Source organism: Notolepis coatsorum (assembly GCF_963971535.1).
Source record: "Notolepis coatsorum genome assembly, chromosome: 8".
Taxonomy (NCBI): Eukaryota; Metazoa; Chordata; class Actinopteri; order Aulopiformes; family Paralepididae; genus Notolepis; species Notolepis coatsorum.
In genome coordinates, this window is record NC_140172.1 from 95,379,746 (window position 1) to 95,389,706 (window position 9,961).

General features: G+C 41.9%; 1 protein-coding gene across 1 annotated transcript in view; it reads right to left on the reverse strand.

The window, feature by feature from the left end:
* dgat2 (diacylglycerol O-acyltransferase 2) overlaps positions 1 to 9,619 on the reverse strand; it is a 30,134-nt gene extending 20,515 nt beyond the window's left edge. The window contains exons 1-3 of the mRNA XM_084320831.1: positions 9,490 to 9,619; positions 7,976 to 8,098; positions 4,836 to 4,943 (exon numbers count right to left, since the gene is read on the reverse strand). Of these exons, the coding sequence (XP_084176957.1) occupies positions 4,836 to 4,943; positions 7,976 to 8,098; positions 9,490 to 9,529 (271 nt within the window). The 5' untranslated portion in view covers positions 9,530 to 9,619. The remainder of the gene's footprint in view (positions 1 to 4,835; positions 4,944 to 7,975; positions 8,099 to 9,489) is intronic.
* Between the last annotated feature and the right edge of the window lie 342 nt (positions 9,620 to 9,961).

A 9,961-nucleotide genomic window follows, 5' to 3' on the forward strand; every position in this document is an offset into this window, starting at 1 on the left:
AGGGAGCCCACACAGTCGCTGCCCGTGAGAAATAGCCCGGCGACAGAGAGAGGCCACCAATGACTGAGGACCAGGAGAGCAGAGGAATGAAGCCAATGATGATGACATGTTGGGACACACCCCCTTTGCCACCAAATCATATTTCTAATAATAGAAAATGTAACAATTCTAACCTGTTAGCATTCCTTAATCACATCCCCCCCACGCCACATACTGCAATGGCCTTTTTTCAGGGCTCTCCCAAAACAGGCACTTGAGATAACTATTTCAAAATGCTGCTGCAAAACTAGGACGTTTGATCACATTACTCCCATTCTTAGATCATTACACTGGCTCCCAGTATCTCACAGAATAGACTTTAAAAATCATGCTCCAAATGATGCTACAAATCACTTAATGGTTTAGCTACAAAATACATCAGACATGTTAGTGCCTTATGAACCTGCTTGATCCTTATGGTCATCTGAGGCTAGCTTTTTAACAATTCCAAGAGTTGGGACCTGGGCCCTCATTTATCAACAGTTCTTAGAAAGTGTTCTACTTTCATTCGTAAGCACAGAATTTAGAATGTGTGTACGCACAAAAAAAATCGGGATTTATCACACGTGCGTAGACGTGTCCCACTCACACCGGCAAGTACTCCCGTGTTGATAAATGCCACTTGTTCTACGCTCCACGCTCGTGCACGATTTTAAGTATTTGCATATAGAACCGCCCATAATTAACCATATACGGTAATGAACACCCCCATGAAATGTGGAAAAATTTACTAAACCGAGCGAAAGCGTGTTATGGGAGAAATACATGACAGGCTGACAGACATGTACACGGTGATGTCGGATATTATTAGGGCTGTCTTAAATACTTCGAAGCTTCGTTGGCACGAGCTTCGAACATAAAAAAATAAAATCCAAGTTTAAAAAAAATATATATATATTATTTAATTTTTTTGCCTCCAAAATCTTGCGCCTCCATTCGAATGAAACGAAAGTAAGCGGCGCCTCGACTCCACCTCTCTACAACAAGCACGTGGAGATTATCTGTGTTGAAAACAACAAGGACATGTGCAGCAGACATGTCGACGAAGAAGTCATCAGACGTGTGGTTACACTTTAAAATATGCAAAGACAATGCCCAAAAAGCAGAGTGCCAGATATGCCAGAAGAAAATGGCATATCACAACTCTACAACAACTTTGTCAAATCACCTAAAAAACGTAAGTATCGTTGTACACGACGGCGACGCCACACAAAACATTAATAAGGCTATGCCTATGCTGCTATGACTAATGCGTTAACTTACCAAGTTGGCTAATTTAATTGTAATCATCTGCTTTTGTAGGTGCATTGTCTGATATAATTATAAATGATCAATTAAATATAATATAATTGTTTGCTTGATAGACGAAGGTTGCAACATAATTATGTAATGTCATGTCGTTGGCTGTGAGAGCAGCCCCACTGCACCCAGGCAGCGCAGCCGAGTGAAACCTTGTTGGCTGCGTCGCAGTCACAAAAGGGGCTACTTAATTAATTAATCCAATCCACTTTATTTATAGAGCACATTTAAAAACAACAAAGTTTACCAAAGTGCTGTACAAGTCCCACAACATAAGATAAAAAAACAATAAAATTTTTAAAAATATTACAATTAATTTTAATTTTTTTCCCCGAAACTTCGAATTAAAATCGAAGCTCGGCCCCGAAGCTTCGATTGCCAAAAAAAGCTTCGAAGGTCAGCCCTAGATATTATATCTATTAACTTCCTAAAAGACCATTGCTGCCTGGACACCGCAAAACACTAATAAAGACAGTTAATCACTGTTTGCCGTTGCCCGTTGGTGTCATTAATGCATGCTGGAATATGAATGTCTTTCTTCGTTTAGTTCTTTTAACGTTCGATTAATACCCAGGGATTAAAGTTATCCGTAAATGTTCTACCTGCATGGTTTAATATGATTCGTAGAGGCATACAATCAATTTTGATGTCGGTATTAGGTAGCCTATAAATTATTATTAGAATTTTTTATATTAATAATTATTATATTAAAAGACAGCTCCGTCTTTTAATACACACATATATTGTACAGTAACGTCAAATAAACACGTACAGTCCCCGCTGAAATAAAGGTCCTACACGAACGTACCAGCAGTGATCTACAGCATAAAAGATAGCCACTTATACTATTCTGAGTAGATAATTCATCTGTATCGTAACAGAGTCACGGATCTGGTCGGGGCAGGTAGCATTATGTCGGGAAAATCTTTATGAAATAAACAAATGTGAATTAAAGAATTTATAACGAAGTTTAGCATATTAAATCGTTTTATAAGCGTATAGCTTTTTTCGTGCCGATTTGAGAAGGGTCCAGCTGCATAGCAACGCTCTCAGGGCCAAGATAGCACTTCTACTATTTTGAGACAGACAGCAGAGAGACAGACAGAGACAGATCGACACTGTCCCACAGTGTGTGTGTGTGTGTGTGTGCATGTGTGTGACTACTAGTCTCCTAGTAGAGACTCCCCCCCCCCCCCCTCCCTTGGACCACCTCCTAGTAGAGACTACTAGGAGACTAGTAGTCACACACACAGTGGAACAGTGTCTGTCTATCTGTCTGTCCGTCTGTCTCTCTGCTGTCTCTCTCAAAATAGTATAAGTGCTATCTTGGCCCTGAGAGCGTTGCTCTCCGGCTCTGCAGCTGGACCCTTCTCAAATAAGCACGGAAACGGCTATAAGCTTATAGCTCCAATTTGGGTCCCAAATTGCGGTACAAATCAAGGAGGTGTCTCGGGTAGCGGACTCTAGTTAATATTATGTTCTCTCTGCAATTAGACTGCCCCTCATCAGTGGCGTCGCGTGGGTAAAATAACAGGGGAAGCCAAAAAAAAATTATTAAAAAAAAATTATTCAATATTTTTATTAATAATTTTTTTTTTTTTTTTTTTAAGTCAAGCAGTCACCATGTACACTACAGTATGGCTCGGCGGCCAGTCAAACGTTATTTTTATTTATTTAACAGATTGCAGAATGGGTACAATACAGTACGGCTCAATACACATTTACGATGAATTGAAAATGGGGGACCCTGATGTAAACAAGACGAAAGTCTTTCTCTGGTCTGCATCCCCTTAACAATTGTATGTATTGAGCTGTACTGTACTGTACCCATTCTGCAATCTGTTAATAAAGTTTTCATTCATTCATTCATTCACACACAATTGTATAAGGGGATGCAGACCAGAGAAAGACGTTTGTCTTGTTTACATCAGGGTCATTAATACTGCTGGAGCATTGGTTAATTTTTGGTCCGATTTTTCCTTGCGCGATTTTGCGCGCCGCGTGGGAGCAAATTCGAGACACATATTCGGTTGCAAAAAGGTGTCCCACGGTCTCCTCTATGGCCGTGAATATTTTCACGCGGATCGGAATCACGGCGCGCCCGTGGGACACTTTTCCGTTTCGGCGAGTTTATTCCACGCTTTCTGTTTTCCTTTTCTAAGCATTTTAGGGGCTACATGTGAATCAGTAAAAGTTGCGGGACGCCCAGATGTTTCCACGATAGAAAGCTCGCGTGGATCCCATAATAGGCTCACTTAATACAGCGTTTTTAAAATCACGCGACATTTTCAGGGTCGCGAGCCGACCTTTTCCCCTCGTTTTCGATGATGGAAGTGATTTAGGAAAAGCTTCGGCACGCCGAGAGGTCCCCGTGGATTTAATCTCGCGAGGATCGGGGCAATATTCGGCCCGTGGGAACAGTTACGGGTTAATACAATGTTCAGAGTGCAGAGGGGAAAATATGGCACCTGCCCCGCCTCCAGGTGGAATATTATGCTGAACGTCTTCCTCCCAGCTCCGTTTTAAACTTTTAGGGTGTGGCCCAGTGGCAGTCAGCTCGAATCTGATTGGCTAGGATCGGATTTGGAGTTTGGACTCACTCTATAATGCTGGAAGCCTGGAGAAAGAGACCTACCCACTGCTTCTCTCCTATACTAGCTGCAGTAGTGAGCACAGTCTGACAGTGTGTTAAAGGGAGTGAGAAGGAGAAGAGGGAGACATAAAAAAAAAAAAAAAAAAAAACACACAGATGCACAGATGAAAATGAATGTAAACTATATTAAAAAAAAATTATATTTAAATTTTTTTTTTTTCATATTTCATATTTCATAATTTGATATGAAATTTATAGGGAGGCATGGCTTCCGTTGGCTTCCACAAGGATTCGCCACTGCCCCTCATTCATTCATTCATCCCTATCGGCTATCTCTGAAAACAGTTCCCCGCGAGCGCAGTCAGTGCACCCGATAACGCTATATATAAACCATGCTGCATTCATTCGGAGAGAAAGACCTATTCCAAATGCTATATTTATAGGGTTTGACAATAATTACACTACTGTCGCTATTTTACAATGAACTATAATGAATTACGGTTCATACAGAACACGCCAGTGTTGAAACTAATGCACGGAAGCTTATTTCCGCATTGCAATGTTCATATTCTACCACCGGGCGCCAGGTACGCACGGTCGGAGCTGTGCGTAAATATACGCACAAAGTCAAGCACAAGTTAAAATTGATAAGTCCCACACTTTGCTTAGAAATGATCGTACGCACGGGTTACGCACATATCTGTGCGTACGCAACATTGATAAATGAGGGCCCAGGAGAGGACAGGTTGATTCTTCTTCTAGGAGAGGCAACATTCACTCACTATGCACCAACAACAAACAAACTACTGTACCACCAACACTTTACTCTATTGGTTTCACATGGCACACACAATAGCCAGTACGACATGAATATACGTTTTGAGTAAACACCCAAGGTGCTTACCTTCTTTGGGGGTGTTCCAGTCAAAGATGAGCCAGGCTGTGTACATGGCAGCGATGACCCAGCAGTCTGTGAAAAACATGTACATCAACAGCCCAGTGCAAAGAAGGCCTGGGAAGCAGAGAAAGAGCAGGACAGAGGCCATTTTAATATATAGAACCACAATAACATTCAAACACGACAAGCCATTGTGTAGGCGGGGTGGGGGAAACTGTACATTGGAATATCGACGAAACCTTACTTGGTCCCAAGAAAAGGGTCTTGGGAGGGAGTTGGGTTAGGACATTTACAGGGGCCAGTTTAGAATTGCAGTCTCTCGTAGGTGCTCTTTGAGAGTAGTTTTGAAAGTGGGTAGTCATTCACATTCCTTTACAGCTTTGGGTATGGTGTTCCACATTGATGTGGCATAATTGCTAAACGTGTTTAGTCCCTTGTTTGAGCCGAATCTGGGTTTAACATGATTTGTGGAGCTCCCTTTGGTGTTGTGGTCGTGGTATTCACTGACCTTTGGGAAGTATTTTGACATGTACATGGGTACCTTAGTCGTGTAGTGTATCTTGTAGACCAGGCCCATTGCAAGTTGCTGTACTCTGTCGTCTACTCTAAGCCATCCTAGGTAGTCAAAGTGGGCAGGGGTGAGGTGGGTTCTATGAGTAAGGTCAAGTAGTAGTCTGACCAGTTTGTTTTGTAATCTTGTTTTTAGCGCCTTTGAGGTGCTTTGGTACCATGAGGTGCAAGCATAGTCATAGTACCCTTGAATGAGTGCCCCTGCCAGAGTCTTCAGGGTATTCTTGTTTACCAGAGAGGAGATCCGGTACAAGAATCTAGTTCGTTGGTTGACTTTTTTGATTACATTGGATGCCATTTTGTCACAGGAAAGATTTGCCTCTAGGATGGAACCTAGGTATGTAATTTCATCTTTCCTTGTGACAATATTGTCACCCACTGTAACTGATATCGGCCCCGATATGACTAAAATAGCTAGATCGGGTATCAGAGATTTTTATTTTATTATTTAATAATAAATAACAATTCAGTACATTTATATCTATGTGTTAATTTGTTACATTTTGTTTCACCAAGTTAGGAAAGTAATGTTTTAAGTCAAGCCTGATGTTGCCTTGCACAAAAGAATGATCCCAGACATCCCAGTCTCTTCCACACAGTGAGGCATACAGTTTATTAATTGAACAATGGGTATCGGATCGGTACTCGGTATCGGCCAATACCCAAAGCCCTGGTATCGGTATCGGGACTGAAAAAGACGATCGGTGCATCTCTACTTTCTAGTTTCTACACACCTGCTTGGGTCCACCTGGACTAAATAATCAACATAGCAAATCAAACTAGCAAATCAATTGAACAGCAAAAGGCAGCTGACCCTTCTTTGAGAAAGACAGTATCACACACCCGTCACACAGAAAGTAGGCAGATCTTAATAAGGAAAACAAATAATTAATTAAAAACAGTACTAATACCTTGATCGCTAGATCGCTAGATCACTAACATTTTAGGAAATACACGTATTTGCCATCTTCCCCAGATTCAGATCTACTCAAATAAAAAAAAACATAAAAAGGTAACAGTTTTCTATACGATATTCTATATGGCGTTTCAGTGCTTTGTGGCGTTTGTTTCAGTGGTTTGGTTGATCTAGTTATGCCGATTACTTCCTCTCACAGTTGGCAACAGTTGGAACTTTGAAAGTGTGTCAATTTTCAACCCATCACATGTTTTGTATACAAAACCTTTTTCTTCAAAATAACTAGTAACTGTAGGGTAAAGGTAAAAAGCAGGAAAGTTCTGAGATGTGGTTAGAGCATTGGCTGGATGGGCAGAGCTGGGAGTGGCTCTGCCAGCCAGCAGGTGCAGCTGGAATCAGCCAGGGGCGAACTAGGGGCTAACTAGGGGTTAACTAGGGGCTAACTAGGAGCTAACTTGGGGCTAACTAGGGGCTGCTGCTGCTACCTGTCTCCAAATCAGGGTGTGTTGGTCTTTCAGTGAGATGATGGAGCAGCAAACTGTGGGCTGAAAAACCACCAGAGAAACTGTCCCGAAGTGACGAGGGCCAACTTAACAGATCTGAACTAAATGGTGGCCTAGTGACTACTATACTATATGTGTAACACAAGCAGCATGGGGTTCAATCTGCTCACCCATATACTGTACAAATTTAGGAACTATGATTGATTGAATACTTTATTTTGACACAATCGTAGGACAAACATTTGAAAAACAAAAAACAATAACAGTGTCAACACGCTGGTCAAAAATGGATAAAACACAATAAAGCCAAGGCTTGTTTCCATTGTGGTCCATACATGGAACATAAAAGGCACAAAAACACAAATGGACATGTACACTAGACAGGACACCCTAAAAATAAGTACAATAACACCTAACCTGAAAAACTCATACAGGCAACTAATGTTAAAAGAAAATCCGCAAACCCTTAAAAGCAACTCATGATAAAAGCCAAGTTATGATAAAAGAAATAAAAACCATATTAAGACCAATTTGAGTTGCTGCTGAGCCATGTTTTTAGGGTGGATTTAAATCCGAGAGGAGAGTTCTGGAGTTTTATGACTGTTGGCAGGGCATTCCACATTACAGTAGCAGAGTAAAAAAAATGCATCTTTCCCCATGCATGTCCTGACTCTCGGCGGGACCAGGTCCGTGGGGGCTTCCTCTTGTGGCGTGTTTGTGGACATCTCCTACTTTATTAAAATAATTTACTAGGTACTTGGGGACCGTTTCTTTCAGTACTTTAAAAACCAGTAGCATTTTGATGTAGTGAATGATGTAATGTTGCATTATTTTGGTAGGTTTTTAAGTCAATAGAGTGCCTAAGTTAAAGGGGTAGTTCACCAAAGATATATATATATATATTTTACCTCTTACCCTGAGTAATATCTATCAATCCAGTTTACTTTGGAGATTCAGCTGTAGAGATATCTGTTGTAGACACCATCACTTTGTAAAAAGGAAAATAAGGTTATCTGTGTGTTTATAGCCAATACCTGTGTCCCCTCCATATCCTTCCCACATGTAACCTAAAAACTTAAGTTACAGTACTTACTAAAAAAAATAATGTCATTACCTTCCACCTCTATGGACACACCACCGTCCCACACGCAACTCACCCAGGGCGAGGAAGGAGATGACCCACTGGAGCACAGAGAGGACCTGCAGATGCTTCTGCATTTTGGAGGGCCAGGGAGCGGAGGGAAAGTCACGCAGGGCGGAGAAGACGCTGGAGCCGGTACCTGGAGAGGAAGACGGAAGAAAAGAGTGGATGAAGATGGATATAAAGACGAGTACTGTCGACGCCGAATGCGATGATTTAATTAACATCCGTATCAATGGATTACTGTGACAGTCAACTGACTGAGGCAGCCACGTAGTAATGTAAGGAGAGTAAGAGAATGCATAGAGGGGGAAAAAAACAAGATCAAACACAGCAAAGCAGACCCAGAAAATACATTATCAGATTATCAAGGCCACTGTGCCATTGAGCACAACTAATTCACCCCAAATAAAGCTCACTCCATCCAGCCAGAGTTGCTATAGTGACTCAGTTACTTACCAGCATGGTTCGATCACCAGCCAGCAAAAAGCGAGGCAGAGCAGCTCTCTAGCGCGCAGCTCGTGTTTAGACTGTGAGAAGGGCTCTCTGCATAAGACCCACAGAGAGACTAAAGACTATTCAGTGTCATAGCAGAAATCCACAAAAGGAGAAGGGTCTTTCCTTCAAGACAGACGGGTCGCCCTATAATCCCATTTGAGCAGACTGAAAATAACCCAGTCAGCACCACTGTATGCTGTTTAAGACTCTGACAGTACTAATGCCCCACGGTAAACAGTAAGATACCCAAAGCTCCTTAAGGGCTATCCCTGTTTGGACCACCGCCAGAGAGAGAGAGAGAGAGAGAGGGACAGCCGACTGTTGACCTGCTCACGGATCATCTCACATCTGCCCGGCTCTACCGTGTTCTTTCCCCCCTGGACCAGATCGCCCATCGGTCAACAATTGGACCAGCAGAACAAACACCACTAAACTGTTGTGAATTCAACTGGGTGACTGAGCAGGTGGAACATGCATGCTTGCCCTGCTGGCCATGTACACACACACCAGATATCCATACTGTGCCTGTGTGCATGCACACACACATTACTGTACACACAATCACAAGCCTACCACACAGATGGTTCATTGATATAAACTTCAGAACAGGGTTAGACAAAGCTGCAATATATTAATAAAACATTTATTTAAAATAATAAAATATAATTTTTCCATTATAACTTTTCCTTGTTGTTTTTCACACAAAACAACAACTCAAGAGTCCCATGAAACTCATGAAATAGTCAAATATGGACACTAAACAGTAAACACACATGTAGCCTATAAACCCAGCCATGTAGAGTTTAGACATGTGGGAGAGCCATGCTAAATGTATGTATTTTATAATCAATTGTGGTTAGACAATTTTTAAGTTATTTGCCAGTCATTTTATGAATTACTTTGAAATAGCATTAAAGAAAAAGTCAGGACGGGAAATCAATGTAACCCATTGTCGTCAATTAGATGGCAGGTATAGGCTACCAAACACCTACAGTACCTACAGTTTCCCCCCGTATAATCCAAACACTTTACCTTTGAGGACACCGGAATATGCAGCGAGTAAGGTCTTCATGGCAGAGTAGACTTGAATAAACAGGTGTTAAAAAAACATAAATGTGTGTTGTTGCTATTAAGATGTTAGCTACTCTACAGCCCCTCTGGCATCACTGCGACTGACTGCACTGTGCCGCAGGGCCGAGCGGATATTTAAACGGCGAGGGAGGAGCTTGAAGAGGCAAGTGTGTGTAGCGTCCAGAAACACCCCTAGCAGAGGACGTCCCGACTCCAGTCCCGACCGATCGAAGGTAAATGGTGGATGAAAACTTGACAAGCAAGAGCGTTGTTAAGGTCCCGAAAGAAAATAACGTCTCATACCCGTGTATTTATGAAGAGGTGGTCAGTCACGTGCGTGTTGCGGCGGGGGTCAATGGTCATGATGTAGCCTGTTGACTATTGATCGATCAACAAGCCTACCTTATCTATGGGGTCATTACTGTCCAAGTAT